The following is a 17,122-nucleotide window of genomic DNA, read 5'->3' as shown; positions in this document are numbered from 1 at the left end:
ACGCTCACTGGCCTTTGCACAAGTTTTGGGGCCCATCAGGGTCTTCTTTAACGTACAATATTATGTCACATGACATACCAAAATGCATTATGGTCCAAAATGGTCACTAATGTCTGTTATCCAGGAATGACAATAGAGACTAAAGTCTTTCTGTCATGAGCTTAGTATGATCAGGTATCACTGAAAACATCAATACCGTTACGCCCAAGTCGATTTCAAACACTTTTATTCATATTTTCTACATTTTTGACGTATTCCGATTTTAACCCGGAATTACATTTTGGGGCTTTTGAGCTCATTAGTTCCGTAAAGATGAATGATTTATAGAGTCGGGAAAGTTGAGTCGTTTAATGTAGTGTATTTAAAAATGTAGGTAATATGAATATTGAATTGACGCCACGTCGTTGACCCGTATATGTGGGACAGTCCTCGCATTAAACCACTAAAATAAAAATATATTGTTGTGACAGCTGCATACGACACAATCCTGCTCTGTTTTAATATACAAGAGAAAAACGCTCAGTGATTATTAATAAAATAATGCGGTTTTATGACTAGTTTTGGTCCAATCTCAAAAACCACTCCTCAGACGTGTTGCGTAAAGCTCATTTATTAACAAATATACATCTTTATTTCCTCATGTTTCACTGGCTCGAACACCAAACTCTCCCTCACACACACACACACACACACACACTAAAAAGGCCTCTGTGATCTTCAGCCGTCACTGATCTGAGGTCAGTCCGCTGTGCTGAATCGCTGCTGTTGCCATGGTGATCGCCTCCTCCAACGTCTGCTGGTCTTCTAACTGTAACCGACACACACACACACACTTTAAACGCACGTCAGTCGTCACACACTCTTCAGTGTGAGGTATCCGCACTGACCTGAACCGCGATCTGCGTGCCGTTCTCCGTGGCGAGCAGCGCCACCTGCTGGTACGCCGAAGAGTTCCCTTCGGCCATGATGCCGTCTGACGTTACTATGGCAACCTGCAGGGCGAACACACACACACACACACACACACGCGTGAACGACTTGAGCGCCGATAACCACTAGGGTTGGGTACCGTTCACATTTTAACCGGTATCGGTACCCAACGGTACCTTTTTTCGGTACTTTTAGAATGTTTACATCAATAACTGTAAAGAACCTGTAAGTCATTTATAAAAGTTTTATTGACATTATGCCAGAGCTGCCCTGCTCTCCGTCTGCCATTGTCTGTGATGTTTGATTACTGTAATATTTACTAGAAAATAGTAGGCTACTAGCTACTTAATTTAATTAATAAAAACAACCATATTATTATTTTTTCTTTTTAATTTAATTTCTATGAAAAGATTTCCCACAAATGATGTGTTATGTATTTTCTGGTAATCAAATGAAGACATAAGACATTAATTTAATTTATCTTTTAATTTAATTAAGCTTTTTTAGTCAAACAAAGCTGCATAACTGAGCTTTATACGATTAAAATTAAAACATGAAGAAAAATTATTATAATTTTTTTTAATAAAAAAAATTAAGTTTTGATCATTTATTATTATTGCATTAGTGTGAGTATTATTATTACATTGAGACGTATCTAAATTCTACTTTACAACAGTAATTTATTTGTCAAGTTAGCCAAACTTTTATTTTGACGGGTTGCCGTTCATTAGAGTTTGTGTGTGTTTGTATGACGGTAGTTTTTCTCAAATGAAACGGTAAAATGCTCATGAAGTGACTCAGTGGCTCTGGAGAACGTTCGTGTAAAGCGCGACCCATAGACTGTAAAGTGCGACCCGTAGACTGTAAAGCGCGACCCGTAGACTGTAAAGCGCGACCCGTAGACTGTAAAGCGTAAAGCGCGACCCGTAGACTGTAAAGCGCGACCCGTAGACTGTAAAGCGCGACCCGTAGACTGTAAAGCGTAAAGCGCGACCCGTAGACTGTAAAGCGCGACCCGTAGACTGTAAAGCGTAAAGCGCGACCCGTAGACTGTAAAGCGCGACCCGTAGACTATAAAGCGCGACCCGTAGACTGTAAAGCGTAAAGCGCGACCCGTAGACTGTAAAGCGCGACCCATAGACAGTAAAGCGCGACCTGTAGACTGTAAAGCGTGACCCATAGACAGTAAAGCGCGACCTGTAGACTGTAAAGCGCGATCCATAGACTGTAAAGCGCGACCCATAGACTGTAAAGCGCAACCCATAGACTGTAAAGCGCGACCTGTAGACTGTAAAGCGCGACCCATAGACTGTAAAGCATGACCCATAGACAGTAAAGCGCGACCCATAGACTGTAAAGCGCAACCCATAGACTGTAAAGCGCGACCCGTAGACTGTAAAGCGCGACCCATAGACTGTAAAGCGCAACCCATAGACTGTAAAGCGCGACCCGTAGACTGTAAAGCGCGACCCATAGACTGTAAAATGCGACCCATAGACTGTAAAGTGCGACCCATAGACAGTAAAGCGCGAGCCATAGACTGTAAAGCGCGACCCATAGACTGTAAAGCGCAACCCATAGACTGTAAAGCGCGACCCATAGACAGTAAAGCGCGACCCATAGACAGTAAAGCGCGACCCATAGACAGTAAAGCGCGACCCATAGACAGTAAAGCGCGACCCATAGACTGTAAAGCGCGACCCATAGACTGTAAAGCGCGACCCGTAGACTGTAAAGCGCGACCCATAGACTGTAAAGCGCGACCCATAGACAGTAAAGCGCGACCCATAGACTGTAAAGCGCGACCCATAGACTGTAAAGCGCGACCCTTAGACTGTAAAGCGCGACCCATAGACTGTAAAGCGCGACCCATAGACTGTAAAGCGCGACCCATAGACTGTAAAGCGCGACCCGTAGACTGTAAAGCGCGACCCATAGACTGTAAAGCGCGACCCATAGACTGTAAAGCGCGACCCATAGACTGTAAAGCGCGACCCATAGACTGTAAAGCGCGACCCGTAGACTGTAAAGCGCGACCCATAGACTGTAAAGCGCAACCCATAGACTGTAAAGCGCGACCCATAGACAGTAAAGCGCGATCCGTAGACTGTAAAGCGCGACCCTGTAAAGCGCGACCCATAGACTGTAAAGCGTGTCTATGGCATTCATTCGCACAGAGACACGCAGGACTTGTATTTAAATGGTCTTTTCGCAGTTTAATATTTGCAGACACTCGTCTATATCACAATATGCATTCTCAGGTTCCGAAATTCAGTACCGATTGATTTAATGTGAATCGGTACTCGGTTAGTACCGACGTAATTCGGTCGGTGCCCTTAAAAGTACCGATTTTAGTACCCAACCCTAATAACCACGCAATGCAGTCCATCCCACAATACCCACCGGCTGCAGCTCTTTGCCATCTGTAACCATGGTGACCTGCCCGGTGTGGCCCTGGTGGGCGGGGACGGCGATGGTGGTTCCGTCATGGGTTACCATGGTGACGGCGGTGCCGAGGACCTGCAGGTGCGCGCTGACGATGTCGTCCGTATCCATGGTAACCGGGCCCTCGTTCTGCTCGGCCGCCTCAAACACAGACTCTGCATCTACACCATAGATATACATAATTAAGGCTAGATGTCTCGTCCGCTGCTGGCGGCCATCTTGTCTCAGTCAGCTCGCTCACTCATTGTGTTTTAATGGTGCTTGCTTTTTAAATAACCATAACTTGCTCAATTTTCTACCGATTTTCAAACTGTTTGGTTTGTTATAAACGTCAGAGATGTAGTTAAGACACTGCATACTTATGAAAATGTATTCATAATTTGTTCAAGCGTCCATAATTATAGACACGTTAATAACGTTTGTTAGAAACCAAAACATTTGTAAATCCGTCCAGATTTCAGCGAGATAAGAGTATTTGTGTTTATGCAGATCATCAGGAGCCCTGCCTGAGACAAGATGGCCGCCGGTGACAAGATGGCCGCCGGTGATGCCGTTAGAGACTCCGCCGTAACACATCTAGCCTTTATTATGGACATCTAGGGTCTACACACCAAACCGGGGTTTGCAAACCTTTGTCCATGAGTGTGAGATAGCGACAGGAAGTGTGTCTCACCGTCCTCCGCGGTGTCGAAGTCTCCGTGCGCGGTGCGCTTGTGCATGGCGAGGGTGGAGGTCTGGCGGTAGGTCTTCCCGCAGTGGCTGCAGCTGTACGGCTTGCAGTGTGTGTGAACCACGTGATGCTTGTAGAGACTGGAGTACTCCGTGAAGCTCTTCCCACAGCCGGGGACGGTGCACAGGTACGGCTTCTCACCTGAGGGACGAGCATCCGTCAACACACTCACACACACTCCAGACACACTCCGAATCGGACAACACACTCGTCTATCAAAGCAGAAACTCAATCAAGACTCATTGCGAATCAAATCGTTCTTGAATTTGAAAAAAAAAAAATCGCTCTTGAATCGAATCAGAAACGTTGAGTTCTGCATATAATAGGGATGAAACGATTACCGGTGTCACGATAAACCACGATAAAATGTAGTGACGGTTAGTAATATCGTTAAAAATGTTATTATCATTAAAACCGCGTGTGATTATCACGGTTGTGAAAACTCGCGGTAAGTCTTGTCCAGTCAGCGTCAGTCTGGCGCAGACGCAGCGCTGTTTTCTGAATGAGAATAAATGGCAGAAGGCAGTAACAGCACTCAGGGGATTGTTCAGCCTCTAAAAGGACCAAATCTGAGGTGTTGTCATATTTTGGCTTTTACAAAAGTTCTGAGGGAAACTTAATCTAAGATGGTCACCCTGTCTGCAAACATGCCAGAAGAAAGTCGCTGTAATGGGGAAAACACTTCAAAACTACGAACGCAAGGCAAGTGGACTTTGACCTCAATACCAAAACTACGTCTGGCAAATTATAATGTGAAGCGAACGAACAAATTCAATCAAGACTAGGGTGACATTTAAGGGATAATAATCAGGGCTTGACATTAACAACCGCCATTCGCAGGTGTAACGTTATTTCGGCTGCACACTAGTTACTCTGGCTGTTGAACTTCTAATAGTCTTCTCAAAAGCCATCTGTTATAATCGCGTTGCGCATTATAAACACGTGTTTCTATTGAGTTTATGAATGCAATGTCTCATAATCAGAGGCGTTCAGATTAGCGAAGTTATGTTCAGAGCGCGCGCCGCTGTCACTCGCTGAAATCTAACATTACACTCAAAGCAGAGATAAATGTGCGATGTACGCAAGAGATCACTCAGCATACAGCGGTTGACTGTTTTTGTTCTATTTCAGCAGCGAAAATGGTTTAAAAAAACACAGCAGAACCACATCAGAGCATCTGATATGACTGGCATAACGCAGGTGAATTTAGGGACCGTCTCTAAAGTTACACACAACATTGGTAACGTTATACACGTTTCAAACTTCACTAGCATTTGAAGAGAATGAGTCATAAAACTGACTGTAAAGTGTTCATCAAGGTGTCAGGTATGATGCACACATTTTGATATTTAATCAAATAAACTGTCAAATCATATGGAAATATGGATATGCATTATTTCACTAGGATACTGTTTGGGCTCTAACACAAAATATGCTTGATTTAAATGCATCATAGCTGACACTGATGAGAATATTTCTTGAGAATATATTTACAGAGATAATATTAGAGATTATATTTACGACAAATTATTATTATTTATGCGTTATGCGTTGCTATTGATGACGGCCATTAAGGAAGGAAATCCCACAGAATCTAGCTTAAAAAAGTGCTTAGAGTTGCTTTAGTTATTTGTTGTTTGTTGAATTTCAAATATAAAACTTGTTGAAATGTTTTAAGTGTGTGCATCTGTTCTTTTTGAACACTTTCATCTCGTTTGAACAAAACCGTGATAATATTGATAACCGTGATAATTTGGGTCACTATAATCGTGATGTTAAATTTCCATACCGTTTCAGCCCTAGCATATAACTACTGTTCCCAGAAGGAGGGAAACGAGGTACAACACATGATTATGGGATATCGCGCTCTAGCGCCATCTGCTGAAGACACCTTTATTCACGCCTGAAAGGCCAATGACGCATGACGACGTGGGCGGGGTCACGACCCACAGCATATAAATGCAGTCGTATGCGTTATTTCCCTTGTTCTTCAGCTCTTCACCGAGCTCCGACTGTGCGGGGCCCAGAGGTGTTGTACCTCGTTTCCCTCCTTCTGGGACAGTAGTTATATGCAAAACTCAACGTTCCCATTCAGTCGGTCAACTCGGTACAACACAAGACTATGGGACATATATTCACGCCCGCAAGTCACTGAACTAGAACACAAATGCCAGCACCGCCACACCTTTTATCCCCCTTTTTTTTTTCAAGGGAGCGATGGGCCCTGGCTTAAAGCTCCTGCCGTAAGCACAGACCGAGCAACTGACGTAGCAGTAACATCAAGTCGGTAAACCCGAACAAACGTGCGGCGATGCCCACCTGTCCTCTACAGACACCCCTCTAAACAACGCCCATGCCCTCGCCATGCCTCTGGTGGAATGCGCGCGTACTCTAGCCCTTTACTTTTGTATGCAATTGCAATCGCCTCCACAATCCAATGTGAAAGACGCTGTTTAGACAAGGGTTTCCCACGAACTGGTTTTGCAAAACACACACACAGTCTGCGTCTGCTCGATGTACCTGCGTAAAACTGGCACAGGGCACAGCGCATGGAGTCTCCTCTCCTCCTCTGAGTCAATCGAAAGGTTTGATAGAGCGGGCAGCTCAAAGGAGAGCGCACTATACGCTCCTGACATGACTTTTGGTGTATACGCCGCATTCGGACGCAACACCACTCTTGACCCGTCCAGCGCAAACTTGATGCACGAGGGATGTACTGACAGCGCATGGAGGTCACCAACGCACTTTGCTGACGCCAGTGCCAACAGTAGAGCTGCTTTATAAGACAGCATCCTCAGATCGAGAGCTTCTAAGGGCTCAAACGGAGGTTCACCCATAGCTTCCAAAACCAAAGTCAGGTCCCATGGCGGCACCATTGACTTTGTAACGGGTTTCAGCCGTCGCGCCCCTTTAAGGAACCGAGCAGCCAGCGGGTGAGCGCTCGGCGCAGCACCACCAATGCCCTCATGACAGGCCGAAATGGCGGCCAAGTAGACCTTCAGCGTGGAATGGGCACGCCCTTCCTCCAACAGTTCCTGGAGAAAAATGTCCGCAATCGGACATTGGTATGGCGATAAAAACCTCTAACCGCACCACTGTTCAAATATGCGCCACTTCAATGCATAAAGCCCCCTTGTCGATGGCGCCCTAGCGCTCTGTATTGTGGCCACGACATTGCTTGGGAGCCCTGCTGCCATTAGATTCTCCCTCAGTGGGTAGGCCCATAGAGACCACAGTTCCGGCCGAGGGTGCAGAACCTGTCCCTCTGTCCCTGCATAGAGGAAGACACCACGGTATTCCTTCCATGATACTCGCGTACCATGTCCTCGCCGTCCAGCGAGGGGCCACTAAAATCAGTGCAGACCCTCCTGGCGCACTCTGTCTAGAGTGGGCTGTATCAGTTCCACTGGGGGAAACGCATACAGTAGAGTCTTGGGCATAGGCGTCGATTTCGGGGGGGACGGGGGGGACGCGTACCCACCAGATTTCGTCATGAGTCCTTTTGTACCCACCACTTTTTTTTCTTTTTTTTTTAAACCTCGAGTTCAATTTTGCGGTGAAGCATTGCTGACACACACATATTATTTTTTCCACTCAATTGTGTCGTAATAACGATATCTTATGTCGTTTTAACTACATCTTTTCTCATAATAACGAGATCTTCTGTTGTAAAAACGTTTGAAAAGCAGAAGCAAGCTCTGTAAAATAGGCTCTTCCGCTGCCTGTATCAGTGGCAGTGCCCATAACACGAAATTGTTGTAATGGATTGATGTAGCCTATACAGTTCTTAACAGCCATGGGTAGCAGGTGCCATGGACCGCTCATGATTTAGCGTAATGACGGACCGCGGTGCAGCCACAAATATCATAATTATCTATAGGCTAGGCCTACTGTAATTGAGACATTCAAGAAATGTATTAAAAAGAAAGACGCTTTCAGCCTTACTCAAAGTAGAGCCCTACATTTCTGCCTGAGCCCGACGGGCCCCGACTTTTTTACGCCCTAGGGCCGGGCTTCAGGCCAATTTTCCAGTCATAGCCTACCTCAGACGCGGGCCGGGCTTCGGGCTTTTTTAGGCTATAGGACGGCGCTCTGCAACACGCATCGCCGCAAATGAGTAAAGCAAGCCAACACGCAAACTGCCACAAGTGAAACTGAAAATAAGCTAAGTTTTAGATGCTCAAAAGCACAATCATCTTCATTAAAATTAATGAGACTAAATGCTCTTACCAGTGTTTAGGTCGCTCGTTCTCATAATGTGGTCTTTGATGTTGAAAAGAGCTGATGAATAAAATACTCATATCGGTTGATTTCGTTGACATGAACTCCGTTAAATGTGCATCTAGCACGGGAATTGAAGATCGGATATATATTCATTTCGCGGAGAGGTGTAGCCTAAGGTAAGACAACCAGCATGTTTTTTATTTTTAATTATTTGTTTAGATTGTGTAGCCCGTTTTGTTTGCGCGCCGTTGCGATCTGCCTGCCTCATCTTGTCAAAAATGCCTTTTTACTGTGATGGTGGTGATAGAGGCTAAACGTTTAAACGATGCTTTAAGTGTTTTTTATGGATTTAATAAGCAAGACAAGTGTTGATTTCAGAGGCTAAAGTGTTGGGTTAACTCACTGTCGGCCGCTGGCCGCTTGGTCGTCACTTTAAAAAGCAAAAACTTTAGTTTAACAAACATTAAATGCTTTAAACATTTTTCTAAATTAACTTAATAAAGAAACAAAACAAAATATATCTACTTTGACATTAAAAACAAAACTGAACTATTTTAATGGCTGTAACTAATGTGTAATAGGGAGGATAAAAAAAACACGGGCTCCAGTGGGACTCTGATAATGAAGTTGGAAAAAAAATTGCAAAAATGAAAAATATTAAAGAATTCGCGGGGCTCTTTCGTCGGCATGAGTAAGATAGGCTATAAGACCCGCAATATGTCTCTCATCTGACATTTTTATTTATTTACATTAGTAAGCTACAGGACATAATCTTTCAAAACATGACCTGCGCGAAAGAGAAAAAAAAATGTACCCAGCACTTCTGAATGCGTCTCTGTCCCCAGCACATTTCAAACCAAACTGACGCCCATGGTCTTGGGCCATACATGTGACAGAGCATCCACCCCCAGCGGGGCGCTGCTGTCTGTTCTTGAGAAAAACGCGAAAGTTCTTGTTCTTCGCGGACGCAAAAAGATCCACCTCGGGCCTGCCGAACCAAACCCAGATCTGCGCCACTATTCGAGGGTGCAAGCGCCACTCTCTGCCCTGTGGTCCCCCTCTGGAGAGTAGGTCTGCTCCAACATTCAGACGGCCCGGGACATGCACTGCCCAAACGCCCGCTGGCCCACATCAGGAGTGTGTGTGTCAGTTGTAACAGAGGAAGCGAGCGAGTACCTCTCTGTCTGTTTATATACGACAATACTGTCGTGTTGTCCGTTCTGACTAACACGTGTTTGCCCTGCAAATGCTGAGCAAAGTGTTTCAGTGCCAGATGAACCGCCTGCAACTCCAGGCAATTTATATGACGCTCTTTTTGCGCTGCCGGCCATTCTCCTCTCACGGAGTTCCCCTGGCACAGAGCTCCCCATCCAAGCATCTGTCGTCACCACTACACGTGACGTAGCTCTCCCCAGGGGATCAAAGCGCGAACGCATGGCGCCGTTATCGTCACTTGCCTGTTTAAATGCTGCGCGGCATTCAGGCCAGCGCGCCCAGCGCCCATCTCTGGAACGTGCGCATAAAGCGGAGACCCAGCTGAACGACTGCTATCATTGAGGCCACGAGCTCCAGCAGTCTCAGCACTGTCCGGAAACTCACTCGCAAGCCCCGCCGAAACCGACTCAGGCAGCCGTGAAAAACTTTGGCCCTCCGTACTGACAGCATAGCTGCGTTCTGAATCTATCTCTAAACTGAGATATGAAATCCGCTGACACGGAACCAGGGAGCTCTTTTTGAGATTTATTAAAAACCCCAGAGCTCGCAGATGGGAGACCGTGCCTGTGTGTGTAACACCGCCTGTTCCCTGCTGTCTGTGGCCAGAAGTAGGTCGTCCAAATAAGCGAACACTCTCATGCCCTGCTGACGCAGTGGAGCCAGCGCTGCCTCTGCACATGTCCTGAATATGCGGCGCGAGGGACAGCCCGAACGGCAGGACCTGGAATTCATATGCAGTTCCCTTGAAGGAGAACCTCTGGAATTTCCTGTGTTCTGGGAGCAGTGCTCATGACATAGACCGTAAAAAAATATGGACGACGCGACTTCATTGACTTCCGCTGACCATAGTTGAAGCTTTCGTAGGCCCGCTCACGGCGCTGACATCTCGGGACCGAGTCTGCGCGTTAGCGATCTCGGGACCGGAGTTGCCCAGTAGAGAACAGGAAGTAGAGGCGTGATTATCAAAAGCCCGCCCACACTGTCGCAGATGTAGAACAATTCATTATGTTGGTGTGAAATAAACAGTTATAGAAATGTAGAAATGAAAGCTAAAGCTCCAATCTCCTCCCAAAAATCCAGAAAAAAGTCCGTTAGTGCCTCAGTGACAACTTCACTCAGAGAAGCCATCAATCTCAGCTGTCAATCATGACGTCATAGACATTCTCTGTTTTGTTTTTCTCTCTGAGAAAAGTTTTTAGCTTCTGTTAGCAATGCTAAACTTGTGCTTAAAACTTTCTCCTTTCTGTGTCTTTCCACAAGATTTCACCACCGTGGGCTACCTCCTCGTGAGGACTGGCGTGATGGCGTTCTAGCAGCTCGGTGAAGATATGCTGAGGGTCGTGACCCCGCCCACGTCGTCATGCGTCATTGGCCTTTCAGGCGTGAATAAAGGTGTCTTCAGCAGATGGCGCTAGAGCGCGATATCCCATAATCATGTGTTGTACCGAGTTGACCGACTGAATGGGAACTGAATCAACTCTCATTGTGAATCAAATCAGAACGCCATGAGCCGTATTGAGCCTGTGTTTACCCAGAGCTCCATGGTTTTAATGTGCAGCTGTAGTAAACAGTAGCAGTGTGTATCTTGAGTCAGTAGTGTGTGTGTGTGTGTCACCTGTGTGTATCCTCATGTGGTTCTTGTAGTTGGTGGCGCTGGCGAAGGCTCTTCCGCAGGTGGGCTCGGGGCACAGGTACGGCCTCTCGCCCGTGTGTGTGCGCGTGTGCACCTTGCGGATGTTGGAGGTGGTGAAGGCGCGGCCGCAGCCCTCGAACGGACATCTGAACGGCTTCTCACCTGAGGAGAGAGCGACAGCTGAGGTGTGTGTGTGTGTGTGTGTGTGTGTGTGTCTGTGTGTGCGGCTCGTACCGGTGTGTGTGTGTGTGGCTCGTACCGGTGTGTGTGTGTGTGTGTGTGGCTCGTACCGGTGTGTGTGTGTGTGTGTGTGTGCGGCTCGTACCGGTGTGTGTGTATGGCTCGTACCGGTGTGTGTGTGTGTGGCTCGTACCGGTGTGTGTGTGTGTGTGTGTGTGTGTGTGTGTGTGCGGCTCGTACCGGTGTGTGTGCGCACGTGTTTCTGCAGGTCCCCGGAGGTCTTGAAGGCCTTGTAGCACATGTCCTCAGGACACTTGTATGGCTTCTCCCCGGTGTGTGTGCGCAGGTGGCTCTTCAGCCCGTAGCCCGTGGCGAACGCCTTCCCGCAGGACGACACCTCACACCGGTACGGCCGGTCCCCCGTGTGGGAGCGCTCGTGCACCTGCACACACACACACACACACACACACATCTGTGAGTCTCTGGTGGGCTCACTAAGAGCTATCAAATCGTCATCAAATCGTTCTTGAATCGAATCGCAAACCGAATCAAGTCTCATTGTGAATCGAATCAGAAACCGAATCAAGTCTCATTGTGAATCAAATCGCAAACTGAATCAAGTGTCATTGTGAATCAAATCGTTCTTGAATCAAATCAGAAACTGAATCAAGTCTTATTGTGAATCAAATCGTTCTTGAATCAAATCAGAAACTGAACCAAATGGTTCCCCAGTGCATTGTGGGAAGGCTCTGTACCTTCAGATGGTGAGCTGTGGTGTAGAAGCGTCCGCAGCCGGTGTGTCCACAGCGGAAACTCTTCTCTCCGACCAGCTGACCTTTACTGGAGCTCCAGACCTTCCCCTCGAACATCAGCTGACACACACACACACACACACACACACACCTGTCAATCACTATCAGTCTATCCATCATCTCTCTCTCTCTCTCTCTCTCTCTCTCTCTCTCTCTCTCATACCTGTATGCTGGTCTGCTCCGCTCCATTGGTGTTCTCGATGTTTTCATCGACCTCGACCTCTGACCCCGTCAGCTGTGCCACATCAAATCCAGCATCAGTTCTGAGCGTCTGCATCACATGACCTGAGTGTGTGTGTGTGTGTGTGTGTGGTGTCACCTGACCTTGGTGGTGTAGTTGTCCAGTGTGTCCGTGCTCATCTGGTGGTGTATGTACGCTGTACTGCCGTCCTCCAGCTGCACGGCCTCCACCGCGCCGGGGTCGAACCCTTCTGTCACACACAGAGGTCAGAGGTCAGAGGCGTTCGAGACGCAGTGTATGGAGAGTTTGGTGCGGCACCTTTAGGCGTGTGGTGTATGAACGCCGTGCTTCCATCCTCCAGCTGTACGGCCTGACCATCCTCGAACGCCAGAGACTCTACACACACACACACACACACACACACACACACGGGTTCGTCAGCATCAGGCGCTCAGCGTCACACACACACACACTCTCTCTCACACACACACACACACACACCTTTCTGCTGGACGGTGACGTGTTGTATGAAGGCGGTGGTGCCGTCCTCCAGCTGAACCGCGTTTCCCTCCACCAGACTCCCGTCTGACACACAGAAACACACACCTTCACTTCTCACACACACACACACACACACACAACTCTGACAGCTGTGTGTGATCACTAGGCATGTGCCGGTATCAAATTTTCATGTTGCGATTAATTGCTGAAGCTTTTATCGCGGTATACGGTATTATCGCGATATTGAAATAAGTTGCAAAAAACGTGTTGTCGAACTATAAACAGGTTTAATAACTTTCTTATAACAAAAGAACCAAACATTTAAATACAATAAAGCAATACACACAAATGTATAAAGTAAACAAATATTTAAAACAGATTAAAGTGCAAAATAATTATAAAGAACAATAGGTATGCTGAAATGTACATTTAACTAAGATTAATACAAGCTTTAGAAGTATTTTTCATTGTCAGTTTGTTAATGAATGAACTAATGTTAAATACTGGAGCCTTGTAGAGTGTGTGACTGAACAACAGTCAGAACATATTCACACAATATCTAGAGCATGTCATTTAGTCCAGATTAAAATATAAAATGCTCAAGTTTGAAAATGAATAGCCTTAAAGGGTTAGTTCAGCCAAAACTGTAAATTGTGTGATTAATGACTGAGCCTCATGTGGTTGGACACCCGTCAGACCTCCGTTCATCTTCAGACACAAATGAAGATATTTTAGTGTAAATCTGATGCTCTGAAAGGCCTCCATTGGCTCAACTTTACACTCTCAAGACCCTTAAAAGACACTAAAGACTAAAGTTACAAAGTCCATCTCACTACAGCGGCTCTACAATAACTTTATGAAGACGAGAATAGTTTCTGTGCGCAAAAAAACCCTAAATAACGACTTATATAGAGATGACGATTTCAAAACACGGCCTCATGAAGCTTTGAAGCGTTATGAATCAGTGAGTCGATTCAGCGGTTCAGAGCGTTATGAATCAGTGAGTCGATTCAGCGGTTCAGAGCGTTATGAATCAGTGAGTCGATTCAGGATTCGGATCGCGTGTCAAACTGCTGAAATTTGCAGATTCAAACCGCTGAATCGACTCAATGATTCATAACGCTCTGAACCACTGAATCGACTCACTGATTCATAACGCTCTGAACCGCTGAATCGACTCACTGATTCATAACGCTCTGAACTGCTGAATCGACTCACTGATTCATAACGCTCTGAACCGCTGAATCGACTCAATGATTCATAACGCTCTGAACCGCTGAATCGACTCACTGATTCATAACGCTCTGAACCGCTGAATCGACTCACTGATTCATAACGCTCTGAACCACTGAATCGACTCACTGATTTATAACGCTTCGAAGCTTCATGATGCCGTGTTTTGAAATCGTCATCACTATATAAGTCGTTATTTAGGGTTTTTTTGCGCACAGAAACTATTCTCGTCTCTTCATAAAGTTATTGTAGAGCCGCTGTAGTGAGATGGACTTTGTAAAAAGGGGCAGTAGCATTAGGTCTTAAAGGGGCAGTAGCATTAGGTCTTAAAGGGGCAGTAGCATTAGGTCTTAAAGGGGCAGTAGCATTAGGTCTTAAAGGGGCAGTAGCATTAGGTCTTAAAGGGGCAGTAGCATTAGGTCTTAAAGGGGCAGTAGCATCAGGTCTTAAAGGGGCAGTAGCATTAGGTCTTAAAGGGGCAGTAGCATTAGGTCTTAAAGGGGCAGTAGCATTAGGTCTTAAAGGGGCAGTAGCATCAGGTCTTAAAGGGGCAGTAGCATCAGGTCTTAAAGGGGCAGTGGCATCAGGTCTTAAAGGGGCAGTAGCATCAGGTCTTAAAGGGGCAGTAGCATCAGGTCTTAAAGGGGCAGTAGCATCAAGTCTTAAAGGGGCAGTAGCATCAGGTCTTAAAGAGACAGTAGCATGAGGTCTTAAAGGGGCAGTGGCATTAGGTCTTAAAGGGGCAGTAGCATCAGGTCTTAAAGGGACAGTAGCATTAGGTCTTAAAGGGGCAGTAGCATCAGGTCTTAAAGGGGCAGTAGCATCAGGTCTTAAAGGGGCAGTAGCATCAGGTCTTAAAGGGGCAGTGGCATCAGGTCTTAAAGGGGCAGTAGCATCAGGTCTTAAAGGGGCAGTAGCATCAGGTCTTAAAGGGACAGTAGCATGAGGTCTTAAAGGGGCAGTAGCATTAGGTCTTAAAGGGGCAGTAGCATCAGGTCTTAAAGGGGCAGTAGCATTAGGTCTTAAAGGGGCAGTAGCATCAGGTCTTAAAGGGGCAGTAGCATCAGGTCTTAAAGGGACAGTAGCATGAGGTCTTAAAGGGGCAGTAGCATCAGGTCTTAAAGGGGCAGTAGCATCAGGTCTTAAAGGGGCAGTGGCATCAGGTCTTAAAGGGGCAGTAGCATCAGGTCTTAAAGGGGCAGTAGCATCAGGTCTTAAAGGGGCAGTAGCATCAAGTCTTAAAGGGGCAGTAGCATCAGGTCTTAAAGAGACAGTAGCATGAGGTCTTAAAGGGGCAGTGGCATTAGGTCTTAAAGGGGCAGTAGCATCAGGTCTTAAAGGGACAGTAGCATTAGGTCTTAAAGGGGCAGTAGCATCAGGTCTTAAAGGGGCAGTAGCATCAGGTCTTAAAGGGGCAGTGGCATCAGGTCTTAAAGGGGCAGTGGCATCAGGTCTTAAAGGGGCAGTAGCATCAGGTCTTAAAGGGGCAGTAGCATCAGGTCTTAAAGGGACAGTAGCATGAGGTCTTAAAGGGGCAGTAGCATTAGGTCTTAAAGGGGCAGTAGCATCAGGTCTTAAAGGGGCAGTAGCATTAGGTCTTAAAGGGGCAGTAGCATCAGGTCTTAAAGGGGCAGTAGCATCAGGTCTTAAAGGGACAGTAGCATGAGGTCTTAAAGGGGCAGTAGCATTAGGTCTTAAAGGGGCAGTAGCATCAGGTCTTAAAGGGGCAGTAGCATTAGGTCTTAAAGGGGCAGTAGCATCAGGTCTTAAAGGGACAGTAGCATCAGGTCTTAAAGGGACAGTAGCATGAGGTCTTAAAGGGGCAGTAGCATCAGGTCTTAAAGGGGCAGTAGCATCAGTTCTTAAAGGGGCAGTAGCATTAGGTCTTAAAGGGGCAGTAGCATCAGGTCTTAAAGGGGCAGTAGCATTAGGTCTTAAAGGGGCAGTAGCATCAGGTCTTAAAGGGGCAGTAGCATCAGGTCTTAAAGGGGCAGTAGCATTAGGTCTTAAAGGGGCAGTAGCATCAGGTCTTAAAGGGGCAGTAGCATTAGGTCTTAAAGGGGCAGTAGCATTAGGTCTTAAAGGGGCAGTGGCATCAGGTCTTAAAGGGGCAGTAGCATCAGGTCTTAAAGGGGCAGTAGCATCAGGTCTTAAAGGGGCAGTAGCATCAGGTCTTAAAGAGGCAGTAGCATCAGGTCTTAAAGGGACAGTAGCATGAGGTCTTAAAGGGGCAGTAGCATTAGGTCTTAAAGGGGCAGTAGCATCAGGTCTTAAAGGGGCAGTAGCATTAGGTCTTAAAGGGGCAGTAGCATCAGGTCTTAAAGGGACAGTAGCATCAGGTCTTAAAGGGACAGTAGCATCAGGTCTTAAAGGGGCAGTAGCAATAGGTCTTAAAGGGACAGTAGCATTAGGTCTTAAAGGGGCAGTAGCATCAGGTCTTAAAGGGGCAGTAGCATTAGGTCTTAAAGGGGCAGTAGCATTAGGTCTTAAAGGGGCAGTAGCATCAGGTCTTAAAGGGGCAGTAGCATCAGGTCTTAAAGGGGCAGTAGCATTAGGTCTTAAAGGGGCAGTAGCATCAGGTCTTAAAGGGGCAGTAGCATCAGGTCTTAAAGGGGCAGTAGCATCAGGTCTTAAAGGGGCAGTAGCATCAGGTCTTAAAGGGGCAGCAGCATCAGGTCTTAAAGGGGCAGTAGCATCAGGTCTTAAAGGGGCAGTAGCATCAGGTCTTAAAGGGGCAGTAGCATTAGGTCTTAAAGGGGCAGTAGCATCAGGTCTTAAAGGGGCAGTAGCATCAGGTCTTAAAGGGGCAGTAGCATCAGGTCTTAAAGGGGCAGTAGCATCAGGTCTTAAAGGGGCAGTAGCATCAGGTCTTAAAGGGGCAGTAGCATCAGGTCTTAAAGGGGCAGTAGCATCAGGTCTTAAAGGGGCAGTAGCATTAGGTCTTAAAGGGGCAGTAGCATCAGGTCTTAAAGGGGCAGTAGCATTAGGTCTTAAAGGGGCAGTAGCATTAGGTCTTAAAGGGGCAGTAGCATTAGGTC

At 46.6% G+C, this 17,122-nt stretch overlaps 1 protein-coding gene across 3 annotated transcripts in view; it reads right to left on the bottom strand.

Moving 5' to 3' along the window:
* Positions 1–601: 601 nt before the first annotated feature.
* The window catches only part of znf76 (zinc finger protein 76), a 20,732-nt gene continuing 4,211 nt past the window's right edge, over positions 602–17,122 (bottom strand). For 2 of the 3 annotated variants that reach the window (XM_079808465.1, XM_079808466.1), the window contains exons 3-13: positions 12,852–12,935; positions 12,669–12,746; positions 12,494–12,600; positions 12,333–12,404; positions 12,113–12,229; positions 11,598–11,799; positions 11,160–11,339; positions 4,049–4,246; positions 3,334–3,536; positions 888–992; positions 602–808 (exon numbers count right to left, since the gene is read on the bottom strand). In XM_079808465.1, the coding sequence (XP_079664591.1) occupies positions 725–808; positions 888–992; positions 3,334–3,536; positions 4,049–4,246; positions 11,160–11,339; positions 11,598–11,799; positions 12,113–12,229; positions 12,333–12,404; positions 12,494–12,600; positions 12,669–12,746; positions 12,852–12,935 (1,430 nt within the window). In that variant the 3' untranslated portion in view covers positions 602–724. The remainder of the gene's footprint in view (positions 809–887; positions 993–3,333; positions 3,537–4,048; positions 4,247–11,159; positions 11,340–11,597; positions 11,800–12,112; positions 12,230–12,332; positions 12,405–12,493; positions 12,601–12,668; positions 12,747–12,851; positions 12,936–17,122) is intronic. The other variant, XM_079808464.1, reaches the window with a different exon arrangement.

This window comes from Gobio gobio, assembly GCF_949357685.1.
Source record: "Gobio gobio genome assembly, chromosome: 24".
In the NCBI taxonomy this organism is placed as follows: domain Eukaryota; kingdom Metazoa; phylum Chordata; class Actinopteri; order Cypriniformes; family Gobionidae; genus Gobio; species Gobio gobio.
This window is presented reverse-complemented; position numbering and strand designations above follow the sequence as displayed.